The 27,182-nt window shown below is 42.5% G+C and overlaps 2 protein-coding genes across 6 annotated transcripts in view; one reads left to right on the top strand and one right to left on the bottom strand.

The window, feature by feature from the left end:
• Positions 1-10,608, top strand: part of fndc4a (fibronectin type III domain containing 4a) — a 32,061-nt gene extending 21,453 nt beyond the window's left edge. The window contains exons 2-6 of the mRNA XM_077016931.1: positions 1,847-1,962; positions 2,569-2,773; positions 7,696-7,785; positions 8,096-8,229; positions 9,655-10,608. Coding sequence (XP_076873046.1) covers positions 1,847-1,962; positions 2,569-2,773; positions 7,696-7,785; positions 8,096-8,229; positions 9,655-9,696 — 587 coding nt within the window. The 3' untranslated portion in view covers positions 9,697-10,608. The remainder of the gene's footprint in view (positions 1-1,846; positions 1,963-2,568; positions 2,774-7,695; positions 7,786-8,095; positions 8,230-9,654) is intronic.
• A 1,769-nt stretch (positions 10,609-12,377) lies between these two features.
• LOC143522927 (low density lipoprotein receptor adapter protein 1) overlaps positions 12,378-27,182 on the bottom strand; it is a 32,685-nt gene continuing 17,880 nt past the window's right edge. Inside the window, exons 4-10 of one of the 5 annotated variants that reach the window (XM_077016928.1) lie at positions 23,357-23,471; positions 22,905-22,977; positions 22,593-22,673; positions 22,253-22,377; positions 21,204-21,238; positions 15,287-15,324; positions 12,378-14,718 (exon numbers count right to left, since the gene is read on the bottom strand). In XM_077016928.1, the coding sequence (XP_076873043.1) occupies positions 15,288-15,324; positions 21,204-21,238; positions 22,253-22,377; positions 22,593-22,673; positions 22,905-22,977; positions 23,357-23,471 (466 nt within the window). In that variant the 3' untranslated portion in view covers positions 12,378-14,718; position 15,287. Of the gene's footprint in view, positions 14,719-15,286; positions 15,325-16,124; positions 20,242-21,203; positions 21,239-22,252; positions 22,378-22,592; positions 22,674-22,904; positions 22,978-23,356; positions 23,472-27,182 lie in introns of those variants that run through there. The other 4 variants (XM_077016930.1, XM_077016929.1, XM_077016927.1 and 1 more) reach the window with 4 other exon arrangements.

Genomic DNA, 27,182 nt, shown 5'->3' with positions numbered 1-27,182 from the left:
AGGACATAACTATCCATGCCTTCATTGCAGCTGTTGTTGATGCTATCAATCAATGAAAACATTACTTCGTAAACTCTTTAATATGCCAACGTTTTGTAAAATCATTTTAAAGTCACTACCTTTTGGTAATCACATCGCTGAAACCATCGTTTTTGTACATTATGCATGATTTATCGTGTAATCATAGTATAAAACTACATTGAGCTCTTTTCTGTAAATGAGTGATTTCCATCAACGTTAACTGAAACGTAAGATACTTTTCTCTCGCTATTTTAGCGATATCGAAGCGGATTGTATCCGTTTTCGAAAGCAGACCGTATTGTGCGCGTTCACGAGAAGGGGATGCATTTCACGGCGGGGGTGCTGAATTCGGCACTACACCGGCTCGGTCTGGCACAATAATATGCGAGAGTAGTAAATGTGGAGTTAATGCATACACACACAGTGTGGCAAAAACACCAACACAAAACGACGCGGAAAAACAACGCGCAAAAATGAAACTAAACCGTAGATACTCGGTAGAAAAAGGAAACAAAAACAACGCGGAAGACTGACGCATGAAAAGCAAAACTCACTCGTAGCGAGAGGGTGGAAAAAATGATAAAGGCAACTAAAAGGACGCGGAAAAAACTCGTCGCGTAAAACCGAAATAAGAACACCAGGAGAAGAATCTGGCTACTGGCAAAAATGCCGCAACAAAACAAAACCTTCCCAAAATAAATGAATAACGGATAGGAAGAGAAACAGAAGGAGGAAAACTTGAGATTGGCTAGAAAGCAGCGCAGGAGACAGAGACTCGAATAAGTGAAAGAACAAGAGAGAGGGAGAGAGAAAGAATAAGGTGGCGAGACACCTTTAACTTGAGAATGAGACCAGAGAAAGGGCTGAGAACGTACCGGCATAACCAAAACGAATCAGCAATGATCCGTCTCCAAAAGCTTCCTTAAAAAGCCATGGCAACAGGTGAGACGGATCATTGCTGATTGCGTGGATGTAGTCTAGGGCTGACTCGGGTGCCCCTAGTGGAGGTAGATGGTGTGGAATCCGAGCCAGCCCTGACATTGACCCCCATTCACGGAGGACTACTGCTGACGCCCTCTGGCGATTTGCAGTCAATTTTTGATAAAACAGACAGGAATAGGAAGTAGACAGGCTCCTCATAAACTCACTCTGGTGTTTCCAGTGGTTACAGGTGCTTCCTGCCAGTTAGAGATCGAATGCCCTTCCAAAGGCGCCTTCTGTCCTTGCACTCTGGTTCCGTTTCTTTCACCCCCAGCTTCCTCACGTTGGGTTGTTGTAAGGTTTGTAAGGTTTATAAGGTTTGTAAAGTTTGTAAGGTTTGTAAAGTTTGTAAAGTTTGTCTTGGCTTTGCCCCAAATAAACAGCTCAACATTTTCATCCTGCTTTGCCTCACTCAATTTTACACCATGCTAATAATTCCAGTTGTGGCACAGTTCACGCCTTTCATAAACTAGCACAAAGGACTTGAATATAGTCCTGGAAAATGCAAATAGTACCAAGTACATGAAGCTGTTTTTAAGACAGCTGACTTGTGTTTAATTAGGACTGCCAGTTCTTTGCTTGTCCATAGCCTACTTTATGGAACCAGTGTCTGGTTTTGATACTGCTAGATACCTATTTGCACTGCAGGTCACACAGTAAGAAGCTCGTCAGACCTGAAGACACTTAATCATAGTTAGCACCATTCAGAAACAACATTTTGGTCATGGTTTCTCAATGCTGTTACATATTTATACACAATGCAATGTCCTTGAGGGTAATAATGGCATGGATTAGATGATGAAGTTAATTAAAAATGTCTAAGTGCCAATCTCCCGGTTTCTAGACCGCCCTCCAGCTCCAGTCAATGTGTCAGTCACGAACCTCAGAGCCGACTCAGCGACCGTGTCCTGGGAGGTCCCGGAGGGTGATGTCATCATTGGCTTCTCTATTCTGCAGCAAGTAAGTGATGGAATTTATTTTCAGCAGAATTTTATGTTTGGTTGGTGGTTTTTTTTTATTATGTTGAATTTAGATAATGTAAATTGTAATTAAATAGTAAATAAAAAAATTAATTGTAATAATAATTAAGAAATAAGAAATAGGAATTAAGAAATCATTGTGTAAGAAATCAATTGTTTAAATGTATAACAATTGAAATGATGGAAGCAAGGCAACAATGTGCATTGATCTCACAACCACAACCATCTAAACAAGCAATTACACTAAACTACAGTGAAACTGATATATTCAATTTTCTAACCAGCATAAAAGAAAAATGGCATTAATTTATCTCTTCTATCCTACCAAATCGACAAACAGGACCTAAACCAGAGTTTTTTTCTAACCCTTTTTCAGCACCAGTGAATGGGCTGAAGAATGTCAGAAAATAGGAACTCATACTCTTAAAGATTTTATGAGACAGATTCTGACTGAATGAACTTTCTTCACACAGGCGGTAAAATTTTCAAGCCCACTGACAGCAAGCCAACTCTCTCTTACAGTGTGAGGCGTTAGCAGCTTAGAGGAGTGTCTGATTAAGGGATGTGGGATTTATGACTCTTACAGAGGCAAGATGGCCACGTGCAGAGGTTTATCCGGGAGGTGAACACCACCAGCAGGGCATGTGTGCTCTGGGACTTGGAGGAGGAGACGGACTACATTGTCCAGGTCCAGTCAATTGGCCTGTATGGGGAGAGTCAGGCCAGCAAACGGGTCCACTTCAGAACCTTAAAGAAATCAGACCGCTTCCCTTCCAACAGCTCTAACCAAGGTATTAAAGACTGAACCTTTCATGTATTTCACTGACTCTAATTGTAGACTAGTGTCTGTGTTCTTTATTATTAAACTCTTTTAGTACACTGGTGGGATACGCCACGTGTCCCATTTCACATGCATGCCAATTATAGTTCAGACTCTCCATAAACGAGTGGGCTGGGACCGTAATGTTGGCTGCAAGTACGAGGTGAAAGTTGGCAGCATCTTTACTCTTCATTGCTCGAGCGAACCTGCAAACAAAACAGGCTGAATAGAACAGCAGGCCAAGCTGGAAGCATTTAGCGAGGGACCAGCCCAGTGCAGGTGCTCTGCAGCTGTAGCGGGCCGAGGCCACGACTCCACGCGGCCCTGGCACCTGTGGGCTTACACGGTGACGGGGAACTAAAGAGGGCAAATAAAGAACAGGTGTATGCAATAACTAATAAGTGGGTGATTGGGAACATGGCAGCTGTGGTGTGTATATGTATGTGTGTGTGTGAGTGTGTGTGTGTGTGTGAGTTCTCAACACACTGTGACAATTCTACAGACAGTCACTTTAGGTCATTTATTCTGTAAACCGACAGACCACAGTTGCGCAGAGCTGTAAAATCTGTAATTCGTCCCAGCTCTGGCATCGCTGATTCTGCGGAGCAGGTAATTTTCAAGATCTTCATAGGCTGAAAGCCCTATCAGTGCACACACGTTAAGTCAGAACATTTCTAAATTGCGTTATTTGCTTCTTTTTCAAACATGAATCACAAATGTTACAATACGGAATAAAAAACATAAAAACAAAACACTGACTCAATCATCTGTCGGCATTTTTGCTGTTTAACTGTTCTTAGATCTAGCATAATGTGTAATAATATTTGTGCCACTCTGTACAAATGCTTTGAACTGAGCCATCATGCCAGGAGCTGCTCCATTTCCGGTGGATATTCTGGTCAGCTCCCTGACACTGAGTGTCACTCATACATACTTGCTATTCACTACTGTGCAATGCAGATGACTGCATCTCATTTTGATTGGCCCTGCCCAGACAACTGTCTGCATTATCAAGAGCTTTCCCTGTGCAGACTGTATATTAGGTTTTAGGAAGTAGATTTACTTTCCTGTATGAAATTCTGCAAGTGCAGAAAAATGAAAAAAGAGCAAGACTTCTTAAATTAGCTGCAAACCATATTTCTCCTTTTGCATGGATCATTTATAAATTTTTAATCTAGCTCTGGAAATATGTTAAATAATTTCTAAAGGTCCCATAAGGGTCACAGAGGTAGCTGAAGTTGCTAGGAAGAGTTACAAGTGAGGTCACACTAAACTAGTCCTAGTCTCTAGTCGGCACTTGACCCCTGCACTGCTTGAGAGATACATTGACTCAAGTGATGAACATGGGAGAAGGTGACTACTTTGAGCTAATGATGACAGCAGTTCGTGTGCATGTGAAAATGCTTTAGCAAAATTGAAATGTAATACACCAGGAAGCACCAGTTTAATTTTAGCTTAATACTTGCTGACAACGCAGTTTAATAAAAGAAGCACATCCTTTGAGAATGTAGAGTTTCGGTGTACTTTAATTAAATTCCATCTCTAGAGCGTTTCCTTTGGTGGACACTGTAGCGCTTTGCCCTGCCACCTGCTTGGTGCTAACTGCTCTCTGAGCACTATAAAGGCTTTTTACAAGCCACAGAGTAGGAGTCAGGCCAGCATCAAGGCCAGCATTCAGCACAGCTGAATAGACGTCAACATAACACAACAGGTATTGACCACATTTTACACCCAGCATGCACCTGGTCGCAAAATGCTAGAGAGAATATCTTCTATGGTGCTTTAAAAGAAAAGTTATTATTGAGATTTCTCTGGGAAATAGGGTCTTTAGGATTGCCTTTTGACATTAACAGAAAGTCACATTCAATTGTGAAAGCGATATAAAGTGAGACACCTCACAGTGCATTCATGGGTTGCTCCTATATATAAACCAGAATGAGATCAGCACTGTTTAATGCATCGCAGTCAAGTCAAGGTTAGCTTTATACAGACTGCTTAGACTTCTCAGCTTTTTATTGTGGAAAAGATTAAAATAGTTTTGCGACATTCAAATTGCTGGAAAACACTCCTGCCTCTCTTACACACACCAAGACAATGACACACACTCTGCTGTTAAGCAGATGACATTAAGAAGATGTGCCATAGAGGAAGTAACTAAATATGTTTGTTTCATTCACTAGACCTCCCCCCATTTACATTCGCAATCAAAACTGAGACACATATTGAGTCTTTGGGGAAAAAAATCTAAAAAAAAAAAAAACTAAGCTCCTGTACTATTTTTAAATGAATAACAAAACCACGTACCTAGTAGTCTTTCACCACTGCTGTTGTCATACAGATAATATGTGAAATTGAGTCTCCAACAAGGACATTAGCCAAGCCAGCCTCCACAGTGCAATAATTCAGGAACAAGATTGCAAGGTGTGATGGAGTTTCAAAGAGCCCCTCAGCCACAACGCGTCCTGTAATGTTTCAGAAAGAAGGAAGATGCCTGCTGATGATACATCTAACAGCTCATCTAAAGTGTCTCAATTAGAGTCGGCCGATCTCATTCCAGAAGTATTGATCTCATACACGTCCATAAGCGTTTCAATTTGTTTGGAAATCAATAAGAAAGATGTATCCCTGACACAATGATTTCCATTACTATTTTCAAGTCAAATCTCCATGCAAATTCAGAAGATTATATTTCTGTTCCCATCTGTCTGCTATGATCATGCATTTGTTATACAAAAAAGGGCAAGAGTCAATTGTCATTGCTATCTTACTGACAGGGAGATCCCACCTGGTCAAAAACAGAAGAGAAATACAGCAGAGAAACATAGTAGTTAAATACAGCAGTTAAATACAACAGAGAAATACAGCACTTAAATACAGCAGAGAAATGGCTGTGATTTCATTTAGCATCGATCACAACTTGTTTCAGAAATCACTGGGGAAATCTGACCTTTATCTGTGCAACAAAATGAGTTTGTTGTGTTTTTTTCACAAACTGAAGTATGTGGACCTCATATTTCTTTTAGTTCTGAATATGTATCAAGTCATGAAATATAGATTACTTATTCATACATAAGGCTGTTAATACACCTAAAATATGTACACACTTCTAATGTATAATGCATGGTTTTTGACATTATTTTGCTTCAGTAGCATCCATCTTCAGTATCTTGCTAACGTCTGCCAACACAGGGGCACACCCAGGGCTCCACTGGCTTCACTCCCATTTCTCTGGACTGTACATAATAACATCTTTGTGGAACGCAAAGACATTTTTGACCCGTGTGTTCAGTCAGAAAGGTCAAGTTAAGGAAGAGTGACGCCGTAGAGGTGATCAGCCTGCCTCTCCGCCTGCTGACACCTCGGCTGCCTTGTGGTACTCAAGACGACTCCCCTGAGAGACAATTACCCCGTTGGCTCCAGAGCCACGCTGGAGCCTGCCTTTGCAAACTGGGTCTGTAAGAAAAACCTGCTCTTGCAGTGTAACAAACGAAGCCCCTCCTGATGAAGAGAACTGTCATGACGGGTAAAGCAACTCGTTGCCTTTGACAAGTGCTTATGATGGCAGGCTCATTTTCCCTTCTTACTGGATCCATTTCAAATGCAACTGAATCACATGTGCAGCATCAGATGCTGATAGGCTGAAGCCCATTGGCTGTCCAAACCCTCAGTCTCCATGCACTCCAAAAGCAACCATGTAAATGAAATGACGCTGATGTCCTTTAAATGCTTCATTAATTAGCGCTGTGTGTGTGTGTGTACGCTTTTATTTTTTTCAACAGCATAGCACCATGTGTGTGTATGCATGCAACAGAATCCTCACACACACACACACACACACACACACACACACACACACACACACACACACACACAGAGTAGTCTAGTGGAATTAATGAACAGATGCTTGGATCTGAAAATATGCCACCATGCAGCCAGCCTGTTGTCTGGCATACCCTTGCATCATCTAAACACCAAAAGAGAGCACCCTAATTGGATGGGAACCCATTACCCTGCCAAGTTCAAAAACAAAGAAAAGCAAAGCACAGCCTCTCACAGTCAGCATGGCCCCATTTCCCAGGAGACCAAGAGCAGCAGAGCATTGAACATCTTTTAGCATTTAAAATACTGGAGCAAAGACAGCTACTCGATCCGGTTCATTCATTCATTCCTTACGCTTCCAAAGGTGCGTGAGGAATCTCAGTGTTCAGAGCCATAAATATTCATTGAGGCACTCAGTGAAGGAGACGGCTACACTGTCACTCTTTCTGACTCATTATCATTGGAGAGTGAGACCATGTCTCCATACCTCTCCCTGGTAATTGGAGAATGAGGTGATGTGAATGACCCTGGCCAGTAATTGCTCAGGCACAACCCCCGACCCACCAGACCCCTCCCCTAACGCACAGACCCAACGTCACCCAGAATCGCTTTTCTCCTTTTTTCTCATTTTTGACAGCCTGTGAGCCAAATAAGCATTTATCCACTGGAGGGGATCACTTAGGAAGAGTGGAGCTCTGGCTCACATCCATGCAAGTTAAAAGATGGTAGGAAGAGGAAATGATGCTGAAGCCAATCCCTTTAATACAGGATTAATGATGTAGACTGATGCCTGGTTAGGCAAGCACTTCTTCAGCTCCAGGTTGATTGGAAGGGACGAGAATACAGCCTTAATCGACCCTCCCCCTTTTAACAAGCCAAAGGCTGACCCACTGTTAATCACCTTTTGTATCAGCCTCACAAGGACACGAGTCCTTTTTTTCTTACGTTCTTTTCTTTTTCTCTTTCACGTGTCTTCTCTGCTCTTATATGTGTGTCTAAAATATAAGTGCATGGATTCTTTTAGATGAGTGTTTGGAAACCATAACTGAACACATAAATGTTTCATAATTACAGATGACCCAACTGTTCAAGGCCTGGACAAGTCCAGAAACCTCCAGACGGGAGAGATGATCATCATTGTGGTGGTGCTTCTCATGTGGGCAGGTAGGTGCCAAAGGCGAGACTAGAGCCAGCCATCATGGGACCACTGAATCATCCTCTCAGGGACGTGCACTACCCATTTTCCCCAGATTCTGCACTGAGATGACAGATGCCGTATCTATATGGAGCATCCTGTATGATAGAATGTGTTGTGTTTTCTGGGATTTTTATTTGCATGGGTATCAGCCACAGCTGACACACTGCAGGGACGCTGCATGTCTTAAAGGAGAATGTGAGGTCTATGGCAGTCTACCCAACAGACCTCACACCTCATCTAGCTAAGAGCGGCTATCACCTGCTTCTCTTTTCATAGCGGTCATCGCACTCTTCTGCCGCCAATACGACATTATCAAGGACAATGATAACAGTAACAGCAAGGAGAAGGTCAAGCCGTCGTCTGAGCGGAGCACGCCCGAACACCACAGCGGAGGTCTGCTCAGAAGCAAGGTAGGGCACCGTTACGAGTGTCAGCAAAGGTAGAGTACTACGGTCTGATTTATAGGTGCTGCACTAAAAGGCCATTTGGTTTTATGAACACGACAATCAATGTTAGCAGCATCTCATGTAAACATCACAAAATAATTGCAAAACGCTTTAGATTCGAAAGTTTTAATTTCAAGAATAACACACTCTGCCTGTGACTTAAGGGATTTAGAACTAATGTGTTTATGTACTTCAGTACTAGTTACAAAGTCAAATGTTTTTCCATATGCTGACAATTTAGATACTTTTTTCTTTGTGTTTCTGTTGAAGCTTCACACAAAAGAGAAAAAAAGTACATGAAGATGTCTGTTGGTCTTTTACAATAGTGGACATGTGCAATTTGCGAACTCTATCTATAGTGATCTTCATCGTGAAGAAACAAGCTGTTGGCTGAGTGTGTCTGTCGAGTAGAGGTTCATTCAAATGAACTTTGAGGGTCTCCACTGCCAAAACAACTCTGAAGTTGTGAAATCACTGCAGACTCAATTAATTTATAGCAAACAAAAGAGCAAGATGGACAGTAAGCAGAAACTGGCAGTCTGAGAGAGGAATGGAGAGAGAGAGATAGAGAGAGAGAGAGAGAGAGAGGATGGAGAGAGAGAGAGAGAGAGAGAGAGAGGTCAGCTGACATGGATCTGCCAATGTCCCTGATTGATGTAATCTACTTATTTATTTGTCTGTATACTTTTGGAAGAAGCATGTGATGAACGCAAGTCAGAGGGATGATATAGACAGTTTAACTGTCCAATCAGAACTGCAAATTAATCTTGGAAAGAACAGTAACAAATGGCCTGAAACATCTTACCAACCACTCCACATTTGTTAAGTTGTCCATTCACCTCATGAAATCGCACTGGTTACATCAGACTTTGAGGGGGAGGCACTAACAACAAAATGAGCCAGCTTTAGCATTTCAAATGTCTTGGCATTTTCCATGTCACTGATACAGAAGCCAGTGACCTACTTTTAAAATAGACCATCTACCCAGGAGAACCCACACCCAGCAATAAAAGCCTTTGATCTTTCTCTCATTTCTCCCGTCTGCTTCCATTTTCTGGGTGACAATTTAGCCTCAGGATAAAATCTTTATCAGACAATATAAAGATGTGGTGTAAGACAAACAATTTGGGCATAAATACCTTTTTCATTTACATTGGTGAGTGAAGATTCCCTGTTCATGTGTCGTTTGTTTCAGGAGACAGATTCCTTTATTATAAACATTCAAACCGTGTGTTCTGTGTGGTATATGTTCTCTGGTGCACATCCAGCCATTGTTATTGTGTTGAAGCCCAAGAGTGCACCGCATCCCTGACATCTGCCAAAATGAGTTTAATTATATTTGGCCTGTTTACAGTCACGTTTCTTTGTTATTTCTCCTGTCTGCTGCAGTTTCATCAGTCTGTACCATCTATTAACATCATTGAGGTCTAACGGGGCCGACAGAGGAGTCACGTCTGCCTTCGTCACCGCTGCCACGATGTTCCGGTGTTTTCATCCTCTCCACCACAGAGTCAGGATCTCATGTGGAGCTTCAGCTCAGCCATTACACTGGATACCTCTGTAGCTCATCTACCAGAACTTACAACTCACGAGCGCCCGTGCACATACGTAGACACAGACATACTGTATGTCAAAAGCAATCTACTCTTGTAGGGTAACTGTATATAAAGTTAGAAATAATTATTTTGGGAGTCCCTTTTCCATTCGAATTCGGTTGATTTGCCGCAATAAGGTCTTTCCATTTTAGCGTCGTCGTTTTGATCCTGTGTTTGCGCGTACACAACCTGTGCACGGTTTTGACATGGTACTGTAAGACTTAGGCAGGCTGTTTTGTCCACTTGGTTCAATTTCTGTCTGCGCAGGCACCCATCACAGTAACATTGGGGGTGGGTGGGCAGAGAGGGGTGGGGATAGCTGAAGGTAGCCAACCATGTTCACGGGCTTCTGATTCAAGCAGTCTGCTCAGCATGGGCCAATAACAAAGCACTGGGCACACGTGTCGGTGAAGAGAGGGAATGGAATACAATACAATAGATGGAATGGAATATATGGAATGGAATATGAAATACAAAGAACATTGAGGCACATTGCTGCCTTAAGGATCCAGAAAACACTTCCTGAACACTGGAGATCGGTACAGTAGTAAAAGTGTATTGGATAAGTGACACGTCACGGAAAATGACAATTTGCCAGTACGAGTGAACCCAAATCTTGACTGAGCTGTGGAGATGATTAGAATTACATAGTTCTGTACACTCAGTGGAGTTTCTCAATGCTTGGATAGAATTGGTAGAACTTTTGATGTGAATGTTTCAATGTTCTACAATCATGACTAGAAATGACTAGAAAATGTAGGGTGAACAATCTCAGAAGTAACAATTAGGATGCATGCTGTTCATTGCTTGTATATAATGTGTAATAATATTGACTGCGTGAGGCATCATTAATTGTAAATAAAGAGGAACATGAAACATCTTTTCTGTAGCTTCAGAGTGCATCTGTGTAAGCCAATACATAGTGCTGTCAAATCCTTTTTTCCAGCAATAAAATGAAAACACAATGTCTGCATTCTCACAGCTTTCATTTAGTGATCTTCATAAAATTACTGAAAATGTTCTGTAACATTATGAAGATTTAAATACAGCGATGCTTTTTGGCATAATGGCCCTAGCTTCATAACAGTATGACCGATCAAATGACCGTTGATAGTACTCGTACACAATCATCATGTTTCAAACATCAGAAATCAGTTTCACTGGTATTAGATTTAGACCCTGTAACCAATATGATAGCTTGGTTTTCTTATAATAAAATGATGGAATGATGTCACTTTCTTGGTTCTTGGTTCTGTTATTTGAATATTACATCATACATACAGTATTATCAATAAATGCTTTGTGAGGAGTTTACTGCAGGCACATCGTTAATTGGAAGCTTTTAAAACAAAATAACTAGTTAAATAGCATCACGACATGTAACTAGGTAATAAGTGACCTCGCAAAGGGCATTTTGAAGAATGTTTTTAAAAAAAACAATTTTTTTTTTAAAGAGCTCAACATTCTGACTGCATAATATATTGAAAACCAAAGCATCTCCGCTTTGGGGAATGACAAACAATGCTCCTGTCTGCTAATGGTTGAAGGTAAAGACGTTGGTTGATATCCTGCCCTTCCCAATAAAATGCAGGCGATGGCCTTTCTCGGTGCACGGAGTGAGCCATCTCATAAATGCCGTCAGGGTGCATATTCCACACTCCACAGCTGCAGCATGGGCTCCTTTTTCTGGCAGCATCTTGGGTTAAGGGTTCTTTTAAACTCCAACCTATTAGTATCTGAGGATACTTTTATGAGGCAACAACTAAGCACTTTTGTAAGTCAAGATGAGAGGATCTGTTTACTGACATAAGCTCACTCACCACATACCACTGGTTACCCATATAATGATATGACATGAAAGCCAGTGTTAATAGAAATGCAGACACATTACCCAAAGCTGAAAGCTATCAGTGCAAATGCAGCAGAGGGAATTCCTTCTCATCCACTAATGAGATCACTCTCACAGCTACTTTCAGCTGAGCAGGACTTATGACCCCCCCCCCCCCCCCCTTTAAATAATTTTGTGTTTATGGCACAATCCAAAACATGCTGTGGGTTTTAATTAGAAAAAGACTGATTGGCCTGTAACCCAGACGCTTTCATCTGAAATCCTGGCACCAAAACACTGCAAGCTTGCTGCACCGACTGAGCTGTAATCAGATAAGAAGGGCTGAAAACCCCAAAGAAGCAGAGCGCAGTGGGAGACTTGCCTGTTGAATCGATTTAGCGCTTGGAAAGCAGAGAGACACTGTAGGTGACCAACATGAGTCAACAGAGATCATATGGTCTGACACCACCATAAATCTCAGCACCAATTATCACGCCAGCCATCTGGGGAATATGTTGGAAATCTCACAAAAATAATCAAGAGGGATTACCCTGCAAGTGCTTTGGAGGTATCACTTAAACATTTAGCCTTCTCATTTTCTGAATGAATAGTTCTCATTTTAGAACTGAATAGATTTCTATTTGAATGGAAGACATTTTTATTACAAAAGATGGGATCTCTGTTTATAAATATTTTTAATAGTACAACAGTGTTAAGTCCATACACATTAGATTGCTGATGGTTATGTAATATTTTATGTGTAATATTTTACAAATTCAAATTTTGCATAGATTTTGGAAAAGTAAGCACCATTCTTAACAAAATTCCACACAAATGAATGGGAAAAGAAATAATAATCAATAATAACTGATTATCCTCCAAGATGTACAAGGAGTAGTTCTAGCAAACAACTCAGATTACTTATTTGATATTCCAGAACACCTTTAAATAAAGAACAGAAGAAAGACCTGTGTTGGAGTGTGCCTTCACCATGTGTCTCGTGTTGGAGTGTGCCTTCACCATGTGCCTTTAGTATGTGCTTCCTTAGTGGTGCATTTACATGATAATACATTATTCTACATTTGCACACAATAATGGATAAAGTAAGCTAAAAAATTAAATTAAAATCAACCCGTCATACAAACATGAATGCAATGTATTCAACATTATTAAACAGCAACAGCACATGCTACAATATAAATTTATTTGCAAAGAAAAAAAAACCATTCAATATCAGATTAAAGCTATACAATGTAAAAACGTTGAAGGGAAAAGGATTTTTTGGTTGTTGTTTCTTTAGGAAGAGCTCTGTGGCACACGGATGATTTCTGTTTGGCATTTCAAACAAGCATATCTACTGGCCGACAAAGAAAATGTGTACGGGGTGAAGCAGCATGCTTCAGCGTGTGTATGGGATGAAGCAGCCTGCTTCAGTGTGTGGAATTCAGAAGAAAGGGAAAGGAGCCACCATTGTTCACTTTCCATTTAGGTTTAACCTTGGACTTTAAGAGGACAGAAAGCAGAATGAGGAGTTCTGTTCTAGTGCTGGTGCCTCTGCTGGGCTTTACAAGCCCTGTTTTACTGTGGAAACTGAAGGAGCTGCCCTAGACCTGAAGACCCTGTCAGTCTTCCTGCTCCAAAAACACCATTCTGGTCAGTGGTGATAAAACCCTTCCTAGCATCTTAGTAAATCATATGGGGAGTTGCATGTACTGTACATTTCCAAATAAAATCCAAATAAAGCTTTAAATAAATTTCACATCTATATACAACTAAATTCAGGACAAGCATGTTGATCAAAACAATACAAAGTGAACAAACGAGTGTTCCAAAACCCTGATGTGATTCACTGTAGTTACATATACAATATACATATAACAGCTACAAACACGAGGGTAATGACTTCTGAATGTTTTCCTTAGGAATTACTCCATCGTGCCACACCTGAGACTTTGTTATTGGATTAGTGCCAAGAAGAGCAGTCTCCGTGTCCTCTCCCTCAGGGATGTGCTGCACAACGCAACACCCCGTACCCCGTATGGCTTCAAAACCAAGCCTGTACACTACCATGGGCACAGTGTTATTAACCATCATCTCTAAATCTAGCGCAGCTTTTAGCCAACAGAGATGCCACGGGCAGTCTGCATCTGTATGAGCTCTGTAGCATCTTTGACAATATTCATGTGCAATTTGTAAGAAAATGCAAGGTGAAGCGTTTAGGCTGATTGTGTTTCTACAAAATACAAAAGATGCTGTTAAGTCCAAAAGCAAAAATCCAATAGCAAATTTCAAAAGTTACTGTACAGAATATAACTGTTTATATAAGCCTTTAAACAGGTAATAAAACCAGTGCAGGACTGCATGGGTAATACACCAAGTATGATCTAATTTTACTGTACTGCCAACATTGTGATTTAGAACTGCTCTGCAGTCTGTTAATCTTTGTGCTTTGAAAAGACCTCTGCAGTTTCTCCGGAATCAATATGGGCTTATCAAAAAGGGTGTTTGATATTAAGGGATTCTGGGTAATGTTGGAGCCGAAGAATGGTGGAGTCTGCCGTGGAGCACTGCTGGGGAGATGTACGTGTGATGCGGAGGGGACGAGGGACGGGGGGGATTGACACTATGGGGCATGAGTCCTGGCTTTAGCTGTGTGAACAAGGAGAGCTGGCAGGTAGGAGGCTTCTGATGCAACCCTCTGATTGGTGATCTGTGTTCTTGAATGATCTGATGCACCTTCTACATTATGTCAAGAGATACATGCTGTGTTGGTCCCCATGTTCCAAAAATATTTCACCAGGATTTTGTTAGTGGAGAAAAACTCAGTAGGGTACTAGTTCGTCTGTGGGTGTGTGTGTGCATATGTGTGAATGTCTGTGCATACGTGTGTGCATACGTGTGTGCATGTGTGTGTGTGTGTGTGTGTGTGTGTGTGTGTGTGTGTGTGCATTTAATTTGACTCTTCACTGCTGTGCGACACATGAGATCCTCTTGCACTGCATCCTCAAACACCATCTGGACTCTGCAGGTCTGACGTGGACAGAGAGGTGATGGTGAGACAGGGGGGTGATGGTGAGACAGGGGGTGATGGTGAGACAGAGTTAGGGAGCCTGTGTCAAATACAGAGATCAACTTTGTCTAAGACAATCATGCAAACCAAAAATGTCCATGGTGGGACCAGGCCAGCTGAAATAAGCCGGTCTGGTGCGGTCTGGTCCATTAGGCCCGACAGGCTGTGCAAGCAGCACGATCACCATACGCACTTGGATAAGTGAGGCGAGTCCAGTGTGAAATGGACTAAATGCGCATGGCAACAGCAAACACAGCGGCAGTCCTAAAAGACTGTGGTGAGAAAACATGGCTCTGCATTCGTTACACAGGACAGGTACATCACTGATAATAAAAACGGGACACGAGGCGAATATCGATCGGGAGTCTAGAATAATCAATAGAGTTTGTCTTTTGCTGAAATGTGATGGTATCAGGCGGTGGTCGTTTCAGAATGACTGCATTTTAACTTGAGGTTTCATGGAGGCTGGTTGATGGTGCACTAAATGCTAGAGAAGCACCAGTGGCAGGAAGACAAGGCGTCCCTTACCTCACTTACTTGTGTCCATGTCCTCCACGTCCTTACTGCTGCATGGCAGAGGACAAAGACACAGATTGACGCAGGCAGATGGTTAGCCATAATTAAAACATCACAGCAAAGTGCACTCTAGCCAAAACATTCTGCAAAAGTCTCTCTCTTAGAGAATGACCCTTTCCGATGCTTCACACTTCCTGCTTTGTGCACACTTGAGTGCATCATCTTCCTCACTGAACGGAGCATGGATGCTGGAGAGAAGTTCTTCAACTTCTGCGTCTCTTCTCCGACTGAGAGAACTGTGCGCATGCCCCTTTGTGCCAGAATAAATTTGAGAGACGGGTATTTGAATTCATCTTCAAAGTAACTTCAATTGATTGGGGACCCTTTCTTAATTACATTACTGTAATAACTGATAGCTAACCTTGCCAGTATCATTTAGCTTGTTTTAATCCCCCCAACCACGTTACTAAAGAAGTTGCATTACAGCTGGCCTGGGATCAGTGCTGACCGCCACTCTGGACACAACAGAATATGAGTCACCACCCTCATCACTTATATGAACAAAATGTAAGATTTGCATAAGAAGATGCTGACTAAATGCTGACTGAAAAGCCGCACAACCCAAAGCATCCACGCTCATGACCTGCCAGGAGTGAGATTACATTTTAAAGAGTGCAGACCAACCAACGCAGTGTGTCAGGCCTGCCTCCCTCCTGTCGGTCATGTCTTCTGTTTGTCTTTTATTTTGAAATTTCCTAGTTGTGTCTGTCTTCACTCCCCTGCCCCCTCGTTATTGCTTTCTGCTGCGTCTTGTTGAGTCCCTTGGTTGGTTAGTGTATTTAAGTCTTGTGTTGTCGGTTATTGTAAGTACCTCTTGTTCGTATGCGATTTGGTATCTTGGTCTTTTGTGTATGTGATACTAGTCTGTATGTACTCCTTGTATTTTGTATTCCCTATTAGATGTACTTTGTGTGACTTTGGTTTCTCTAGTGATTTTGCTTGTTGATGTCTTTGCTTTTATTTAGCCTTGTCCACCCAGTTATTTCTGTTAGTGTTGTTTGGTTCATATGTTAGGTGTTTGATTATTCTTGGTGTATATTTTGTGTGCTTTGTGTATTTGTATCAGTTTTGTCATTAAATTCATTGTTCAGTCCGCACTTGCGTTCAGCCCTCTCTCCTAGTTGTTACACAGTGGAGGTTTGTGTTGATTCTCCTGAGATGAAGCCCACAGTGGCGCCCAGTACCTCCGTGGCTACACCTGCTAATGACAAACAGTCCCAGTAGAGTCCAAGACCTCTTTCTTTGTAGCAGCCGTTAATGGCATAAGGCACAGATACAGATACTTGGAGCACTAATGCCACCATTAACTCTAAATCCGCTGTAGTTTAAAAGAAGATAAAATATACCGTCCAGCACCGAGCCCATGCCATTGGATAAGCGAGGATTATTAAATTCTGTTCAAGGAGTTGGTGAACTATCATTCCATGCCCCTGGTGAGCATGTCTGGCCTGCAGAATAAGGTTAGTTGCTATCGAACCTTACAGAGATGGGGGGGAGGGGATGGGGGAGGGTCGTTTGTGTATTATGAGGTAGAAATGATGGCAAATTTTGGCCATGGTCTTCCTCCCATGCTAGTTATTCCATATCTCCATTTTATCTCAAAAGTCACATGATTCACAATGGGACAGCTGTCATCTCCATTTAATCCAAATGACAGCGTCATGTTAAAATGGTAATGGAGTATTCAGACAGCACAGCCGGGGGCAGGCAGCTCCCGGGGACGTGAAAGGGTGATGATGCTGGCGCGGGTGATGAAGATGCCGTCTCAATCATGCTTTGACGCATTTAGCAAAGTCGCTTGGACTACAACGAGCTCTGATTAAGGGACCATTCAAGATTTCTCATATTTAAATTACAGCATGCATGGTGCCCTTTAACGAGTCTGCTTAAGAATTTGTGAATAAAAAAAAAAGTATAAAAAATCTGTTGTGGTATTATCATGTTAATTCAGCCAGTCAGTACATCAGCAAAAGACCTTCCGCCATGGTATTCAGTAACTAACAACCGTCTGGAAAAGAACTTCTGGCTATGTTCTGTTCACTCATGAGAAATGCACAAAAGTAAACAAGGTCCAAAGTAGACTGAACTAAAGAGAGCACGTGCTGCCTTCTAGAGCCAGCAAGTCTGTGGTGTGGGGGAGGTACACATTTCTTCTAGGTCGAACTGGGCATTATGTCCATATGTCATACTGTATTGTTTAAAAAGGAATACTGCCAGGAATTTTAAACACCCAAGAGCTTTAACACCTCAACAGTGTGTAACTTTGAATGAGAAGGTGTTGATGCAAATTTCCATATTCAGTGCCAATAAATCTAGCACCTTCTATCTGGTTTGTCTCCACGGCGTTGTTAGAGGACAAACATGGTGTAAGGAAACCTTGCAATCCCCAAACTCGGTGGTGATTCATATTTTTTTGCCAGTCATATTATACACATCCAGGAACAGCTAACAATAGCATGGAAATATGCATTAGGATATACATCCTGTGTGTTCAATATTTAGCGTTATTTACCAAAAATAAAAAAATAAATAAAAAAGGTTGATAGACTGGTAATTACTGAAAACAACATACACACAGACACACGACACACTGCAGTCTTCAGCAAGTCTACACAGGGATCATGGGGAGGGTGGAGCTAAACGGACAGAAACACAAACATTCACCCCTTTACAATGATTCACAGAGATGTCGCTTCTAACGAAGGCCTGTGTCATCTCTCCACCCTGTAATGAAGGCCTGTAGTATGAAGGCCTGTGTCATCTCTCCACCCTGTAATGAAGGCCTGTAGTATGAAGGCTTGTGTCATCTCTCCACCCTGTAACGAAGGCCTGCATCATGGAGGCCTGTGTCATCTCTCCACCCTGTAACGAAGGCCTGTAGTATGAAGGCCTGTATCATCTCTCCACCCTATAATGAAGGCCTGCATCATGGAGGCCTGTGTCATCTCTCCACCCTGTAATGAAGGCCTGTATCATGGAGGCCTGTATCATCTCTCCACCCTGTAATGAAGGCCTGTATCATGGAGGCCTGTGTCATCTCTCCACCCTGTAATGAAGGCCTGTATCATGGAGGTTTGTGTCATCTCTCCACCCTGTAATGAAGGCCTGTATCATGGAGGTTTGTGTCATCTCTCCACCCTGTAATGAAGGCCTGTATCATGGAGGTCTGTGTCATCTCTCCACCATGTAATGAAGGCCTGTATCATGGAGGTCTGTGTCATCTCTCCACCCTGTAATGAAGGCCTGTATCATGGAGGCCTGTGTCATCTCTCCACCCTGTAATGAAGGCCTGTATCATGGAGGCCTGTGTCATCTCTCCACCCTGTAACGAAGGCCTGTATCATGGAGGTCTGTGTCATCTCTCCACCCTGTAATGAAGGCCTGTATCATGGAGGCCTGTGTCATCTCTCCACCCTGTAATGAAGGCCTGTATCATGGAGGCCTGTGTCATCTCTCCACCCTGTAATGAAGGCCTGTATCATGGAGGTCTGTGTCATCTCTCCACCCTGTAATGAAGGCCTGTATCATAGAGGTCTGTGTCATCTCTCCACCCTGTAACGAAGGCCTGTATCATGGAGGCCTGTGTCATCTCTCCACCCTGTAATGAAGGCCTGTATCATGGAGGTCTGTGTCATCTCTCCACCCTGTAATGAAGGCCTGTATCATAGAGGTCTGTGTCATCTCTCCACCCTGTAACGAAGGCCTGTATCATGGAGGCCTGTGTCATCTCTCCACCCTGTAATGAAGGCCTGTATCATGGAGGCCTGTGTCATCTCTCCACCCTGTAATGAAGGCCTGTATCATGGAGGTCTGTGTCATCTCTCCACCCTGTAATGAAGGCCTGTATCATGGAGGTCTGTGTCATCTCTCCACCCTGTAATGAAGGCCTGTATCATGGAGGCCTGTGTCATCTCTCCACCCTGTAATGAAGGCCTGTATCATGGAGGCCTGTATCATGGAGGCCTGTGTCATCTCTCCACCCTGTAATGAAGGCCTGCATCATGGAGGCCTGTATCATGGAGGCCTGTGTCATCTCTCCACCCTGTAATGAAGGCCTGTAGTATGAAGGCCTGTGTCATCTCTCCACCCTGTAATGAAGGCCTGTATCATGGAGGTCTCACTGCTGCATCCCTTTCCACTTTCCAAATATTGGCCTACACCCCTGCAGTCCTCTCCACCCACTAATTGGCCTACACCCCTGCAGTCCTCTCCACCCAATAATTGGCCTACAGCCCTGCAGTCCTCTCCACCCACTAATTAGCATACACCCCTGCAGTCCTCGACAGACACCACAAACGGTCCTTCATTCTCCATCTCATCATGACACCAGACCTTCCCTAACTATGCTATATTTAATGCTTGTTAAACTTTATTCACAACACGCAACCCTTTCTGTGGGTCCCCTTGGCAACTACTCAAATACTGTAATGCTGAGACTGCTGTGCTGAGACTGTCCTTCTCAGAGTCACTTTGCACAAAAGCTGAACGCCACTAATGCCTTTCTGTATTTCTACTGCATGCAGCATGTTTTTCCCTCTCCGGGTGACGGTGAAAGAGAGTTTCACCTGAGGCTGTAACAATTAGATGAGACTAAACACTTTCAGGCAGCCTGGTTTGTACATCACACTGATATAGAGCCGTGACGCCCCATCCATCTTCTGCTAATATGCAGGAAATAATTGCACATGCACAAGCTAAGTGGTAAGACTGCCTATGCATCTCAATATACAAGAAACACTGACGTACCAGGGTCGCTGGGGATAAAGAAGAACAACTCTCGCTCTAAGCAGCAAATGTTGTTTGCTTTGCATGTTTTATATTTCACAATAATGCAGCATATATTTGTAAAGGGACTTCTTCTGTTCTTCTGTAAATTAAATGCTATATGCTCAACACCTGCTTTCACACTGCAGGGAACAGAAATAAGAAGGTTTAAGATTAAAATACTTAAAAGCACAGCACAGGAAGTTATAAGTGTTTCCTCATTCTTTTGTATGTTTGTAATAAAAAGGAATTTAAAGACCACTGTAAGATTATAAAATATTTCTGAACACAGGAAGAGTTTTGACTGCATGTGCAATGCCAGTGACATAACCAGGATCTTGTGGGACCAGTGAAACGTTGGATACTTCACTACAATTTTACTTTTAATATCACTAAGCATCTTATATACAAGATATTATTATATATGAGATATTGTGAAATGTGAAATGAAATGAATGTGAAATGTGCTATATTTGTCAATTGTGTTTTTTTTTTCACCCCAATCGAAATTTGTCCTCCGCATTTACCCATCTGTGCAATTAGAACACACACACACACTCACACACACTAGTGATTACTAGGGGGCTGTGGTGCACACATGCCCAGAGCGGTGGGCAGCCCTAGCCCGGTGCCCAGGGAGCAGTTGGGGTTAGGTAAGGCACCTAACCCCAACTGCTCCCTGGGTTAGTGCTCAAGGGCACTTCAGTCATGGCCTCAGGTCTGGGAATCAAACCCACGACCCTCCGGTCACAAGACCAGTTCCCTACCACAGGATCATGACTGATATTAAAAGTTGTAGTGAAGTTGTCTCTCTCATATACATGTGAGAGAGAGGGAGGGAGAGAGAGAGAGAGGGGGGGAGAGAGAGAGGGGGGGAGAGAGAGGGAGAGAGAGAGAGGGAGGGAGAGAGAGAGGGAGGGAGAGAGAGAGAGAGGGAGGGAGAGAGAGAGGGGGGGGGGAGATAGAGATACCACACATCATAGGTCCCAGTGCAACTCCCAACCTCCATGGTAATTGCACCACTGGTCAACGCATTGCACATTCCAAGGCTTCTTAGTACCGAACAAAACACAATCAGAACTTCAGCACTGGAAATGCAGCGTACCTTGAGAATGTGTCATCGAGGCCATCTTCTGTGTCCTGCAATAAAGGAAAAATGTACAAATCAAAAATGCATCCTGAGCATCACTGCCCACTCCCAACATCCAGGGCCTGAAAGCGATATATAATGTGAAAATGTTATGAATCACATGCTCTATGCACAGACCACTTCTCCCATGCTGAACAAAATCACTGCTATCTTTACACTGTCCAGAGCCTCTGAGAACTGCAGACTGGAGGTGTTTCAAACAGTTCCATGAAGTTGCCTTCATGGTGATAGGAATTCAATCACCATAAAGAAATACAATTAACGAGAGCAGTATGTATCAGGGAGCACAGGCGGATCAGCTGATGAATGTAATCTTAAGTAAAAGACTCCCCGGTGAATAATTATACCAAGGGCTTAGTGGCAAGGTCCCCTCTGTCCTGCATAACATGAAACGCGCACATCTCCACCTAGTGGCTCAAATGTATATTTCATCAAAAGAATTCAGATAGACACGAGAGTCCCTCTAGTGGAGAAGACCTTCTACTGCACTTTATGTGTCAACCTATTGTTTTGCTAAGCGCTCTAAAATATAGTGGAAAAGAAAACAATTAGAAAGAAAGAAAAAAATACAACAATAAAATGCAAATAGAATGACCACAAATACCACATAAAATACACTAGTATTTGTATAGTGTACATAAAAGACACTACTAGAAGTGAAGTAGCATATTTTGACAAATATCCACTGTTGCAAATGAAACTGAAAAGCCTTTCAAACACAGAAATTGTCATCTGCAAGATACTGTTGAGCTGTTAATTAACATAATTCTAAGACCATAATCTCGCGCTCATTATTAGAGTCGTTTCATTGTCTCATAATTGTCTCATTATAGGAGTTGAAGTGTTGCAATTGCCTGTGCAGTCAGCTCGACGTCTGACGTGACATCTGCTGCTGCACCATTAGCACTTTGCAAATAGAGGTCATGTCACCAGTGGGACAGAACGTCTTCTCTACAGTGAGACTCCGTGTTAAGTGGCCGGTGCTGAGCGCAGAGCTTCCGTACCCAGGAGTCGTGTTTGAGGGGTCGTCTCCTGGCAGGGTTGCTATGCGGAGATGGAGAAGGGGTGGACGACAGGAAGAAGGGTTTCTTCAGCTTGTGCTCCATCAAAACTTGGGCCTTTTCAGCATCTGTCTCACGCACAAACAGAATTTTTAATTAAAAATACTCCATTTAAAACTAGATTTTTAACATGACACTGCTTGTTTATTAACCACTGACTGGCTTTGACAGAGCACTGGAAATAATTAGGTCTGATATTAATTATAAGGGAAGAAATGAACAGGAAGAGTCCCAGAGATCCTTAGTAATACTGGAGCAGCTCTTGCCCGATCCACTTCTGTACCTGAGACACAGTGAGGTTCTGTCTCCCCCCGAGGGTCACTGCCTGGACAGGAGCAGCATGTGGGAGCCTTTTTAATTTTATCTGGGCGGGATAAGAGGAGTATGGCATTTTAACACACTAGCCTGAAGTAAACAGGCTACTACTCATTAGATACACACAAAAACCCCTCTGAACAAAAAGGTTTGGGTGCATATACATCTAGGCATGCTTAGCATTATTGAATCTCAGTGGGATAATTTACCATCAGAGGCCATGACATCAATAATGAATTCCAAATATCAAATGTCAGTATTTCAAATGGAAAGTCCTCACCTTCTTGTGCAACCTCCCAGAGGTCGAGAGCCACTTTGAAAGCCTGTGCAACCGTGAGTGTGACAGCCTGGGCCTAAGATAGAAGTAGGTGACACCCTTTTGAATATGTCAAACATAGAGAAGGACATCACGCCAAATGAAATAAGGTAATACATAGTAGTGTCCACCAGATGGCGATACGTATTCAAAAGCCCACTGCCACAGTTGCTCCAAAGCAGGAGGAATGAGGAAAATTAAAACAAAAGGCAGTATGATTATGCACACTTATACCATCTGTCAACAAGACTGTGGAACTGTTTCTACTTCAAATTAAAAAAATTCCTACAGAAGAATTTACTTAGTTTTCCCCAAAAACCTATTTTGATCAAATTCTGTAGCCTATAACATTTGCAATCAGGAGAACAAACAGTGCTTTTAATTTTGATTTATTTTCAGCGAATATTCTAACTTACTATTTTCTTCTTTTGGCAGAGGAAGGCATGACACTCCAGGGTTTCACTGAACTGACTCTGTGAGACGTAGGCAAACACTTTATCCTGAGCTTTATCAGCTGTGCAGTAGGAGATTCTGCAGAGAAAATCAATTCCTTCTGTTAAGCTGGCGTATATAACAGAATAGTTAAAAGATCAGAAATAAAAACAACACTTTGAAGTGGAACAAGAGATTTATCAGTGTGTACAGCCTGATTCAGCGTAACAGAGCGAGAACCCTTTGAATCGAAACAAATGATAACCTGCTGACACTACGGTGGTCAAATCTACTCTACCCGGGGGGTCTGAAACATGATTTAATTTCATCTGTAAATAAGCCAGAGTTTTCAGGCACAGCTTTGCCATACTTCACAACTGAAATGCAATCAGCCACTCCGCTGTAAAAAATATATGGTTACACGTACAATTTAAATGATCTTTCATTTTCTATTGTTTAAATAATCAAGAATGTAAGGTGAGATCTAATAATATTTGTACTTCTTTCCACAATCCTTTGTGTGTCATTGCATACACCACTGAACTAAGCCACTCCACTCAACTGAGATTACATCCCACCCCACTGGTCATGACAGATGACTTATTGACAAATTTGCCTGTAGATCAAAATTGTAGCTGGCGAGCCATGAAATTCAGAGAAAATGCAATCTAAACAAAATCCACACAGCCGCTGAGAAGACTGCTCTAAAAATATCATTGAGCAAAGTGAGCAGAAAGGGACCAGAACCATTTCCACCCATCATGCCTAGTGGACACAAGTTCAAAGGTGAGGACTCTTCACCACTGAGTCTGATGAGGCACTGACCAGATCTATTAAAGGCAAACAAGGCATGTGCAGTGTACCGGATTACAAGATGAACTAGGATTTTAACATCCCCCTTATCGCCATGGTTTAATTAAATCTCTTTGATATAAAGCCACTGTTTGACACTGCTGTCATACTAAGTGCTTTATAAATCTAATAGATTTATATATTTATGCAAAAATAATGTTAAGTTGTCATCTTTAGCCCAAATTCAATGATAGCTGATGCTATCATTGATGATTTTCCCTGATGCTTTTTACTTCATTGCCTTCTGATTATATACCAGCATATGTATTTAATGACTGAATCAGAGAAAAGCCTGTTCCAGATTTTTGCTGTGAGATCTGTGTGATGTGAAATCAACATGATGCCACCACAGAGCAGAATATTGAGTATATGGTTAAACACACAACCTTAGCTGAATTAGCATGCAGAAAGCACTCTTAGACGAGTACCTAGACTGGCACATAGACTATTTAAAATGCATAATTACATGGGTAATTTTAATGTGGGCTGGTATGTTAGTTTCAGTGATTTGAAAACTACTTTCAAGCCTTCATGCTAATTTAAAATTGCAACATGCAACTGAAAAACGTGCTTTTTTTAGGTTTCAGGAGTTATGATATGATCATCAAAGGGAATTTTACCCTACAGGTATAGGAAAGACAGTGGACCTCATAACACATCAGTAAAAAACAGAGGTGAATTTTCCCCAATATCACCCATTCAGCTGTGGAAAACGCCTGTGGAACTGTGGACTTGTAAGGCTCTTCTTCAAAGGGGCTTGTGGGATAATTAGCTCTTTCAGATGTGTGATGGAAACAGGGCTTAGATCTCACTCCGAGTACAACTGTTGCTGCGCTGCTTCTGACACATGACCTGAATAGCAATGCCCAAGGTCCCCCCCCCCCCTTCTGTCTCGCAACATTGTGAATGGTCAGTCAGCTTATTTTCCTCAGTGATGTTGCCCCAAAAGCAGAACATCTGGGGGACAAAGAGGAGAGGTTCAAAACAAACTTACTCACCCTAAATGAGGAGTTAGAGGATGAGGTTTCATTCAAATCATTCAAAGCCTTTGAACACCGGTGATGCACGTATTTCTACATGTTATATAGCACACAGGTTTTATGGTGCATAGTACTGGGATTCACAGTACAGCAAATGTACAGGAAAATCCAGGTGAGTTGGTAAGCACAGTGGCCAGGCATGTGACCCGAGAACAGTCTTCCTGCAGTTCACGTGACCCGAGAACAGTCTTTCTGCAGTTCACGTGACCCGAGAACAGTCTTCCTGCAGTTCACGTGACCCGAGAACAGTCTTCCTGCAGTTCGCATTAAACAAGAGCAGACTACCCCGCAGTTCACGTGAACTGAGAGCAGACTACCCCGCAGTTTACGTGAGCCGAGAACAATCTTCCTGCCGTTCGAGGCTGCAGTGTGTGCAAGCGCTACATATTCCCCACCTTCAGGCAGAGAAGCCACATCCACTCAGACACGACAGCACACCACTGCGCAGGTTTGCACATGTGCATTTGGGCCAAAGCTGTCTGCATTAATCATCATGCACCAATGATAAACCACTGAAGGACTGAGCTTAGCAGGTCCTTCTGGACGTGACATGGCGGACCCTGGGACAGTAATCCAGGGCTGTTGAGTGTAACTCCTCTGTGTTCTGATGGGTTTCTATCTTGACTTTTGGGAAATATTCTTAAATTACTTACATGAAACCAGGCTAGTGTTAAACAGTTTAGGCAGCACGTTTGACACGGCGTGTACTCTGTGTCATACACAGCAGGCTTCCCTCTGGAGCAGAGAACATTAGAGCAGCTCCTCACAGAGTCTCAGTGGATGCCGTGCTGAACTACACATTCACCTCCGCCTCTTGTCCCACAGAGTGAACCTGCACGGCACTCGAACTACGCAGCAGGGTTTAGGGCAGGCTCCATGCAGACCAGTTACCATGACAAACTCACACGCATATTCTAAAAGCAAACAACAAACACATTGTACACAGCAAGAAAATGTTTAAATGTAAGCCAACAAGTAAATCAGGTCTCAGGTTATACCTACAAATCTAGAGCATAAATGACAAAAAGACCACCGCTATCTCCCCCTGAGACAACACAACCACTCTCTTACATACAGAGCCACTAAAAATACAAAGATATATTTGTTGTGTTCGAAAACACCACCAGAGAAATAGGCTGAGCCTCACTTACATGAATAGGAACTTCATCTTATTTACTTAGGAACTGCCTGGGGAAAATGAATTATGAATTCCCACTACCTCTTGAACTTCAAACTAAGTACTTGTATTGTACTTGTATTACACTTGTATTTTCTATATCTAATATTATTTGCAGCTTTCCCCTTGCTCACATGTCAGATTACATTAATTATCAGGGATTTAAAAGACACACAAGCATGTTCAAGTGTTGCCTGCATTCCTCCGAGTCCCTGCCCGGGCTGGTCCATTCTCACGACTGGTTTGTTTTAATTTTCAGTTACATTTTCATGTATTAAGTGTAAAATATTGTTATATCAAATATCAATATTATCCAATGTTGTATTCATTCTCCTTAAAACTCCAACTCCTTTCAAACTTAAAAGTCTCATGACTGTAAATCAACAAGTATTGAATTATTTATGTGCTGCACATCTATTTACATTTAAATACAATTCATTTCCTTTGCTTATTTGAGGGACTTCATCTACTACTATAATCTCCAGTCTCCATGCAAGCTGATGAAAGCAACTCTGCTGGCACCACGATGTTGACTGGCACACTCTTTAATGCAGGCCAGCCCTCCTCAGTTGAGGCCTGCACAGACCATGTTCTGCCCAGGTGTGGACTCCTTCGGGGGGTGCCGTGATCTCTCCGGACATGGTTCACCTGGGCCGAGACCTCAGGAGAAGGCAATAACTAGAGGGGCCATTGGAGTCCCCTCCTAACCCAAGTCCTCCGTGCTCTTACACAAACAGCCCA

The sequence above is a fragment of the Brachyhypopomus gauderio genome, chromosome 9 (genome assembly GCF_052324685.1).
Source record: "Brachyhypopomus gauderio isolate BG-103 chromosome 9, BGAUD_0.2, whole genome shotgun sequence".
Classification (NCBI taxonomy): Eukaryota; Metazoa; Chordata; class Actinopteri; order Gymnotiformes; family Hypopomidae; genus Brachyhypopomus; species Brachyhypopomus gauderio.
This window is presented reverse-complemented; position numbering and strand designations above follow the sequence as displayed.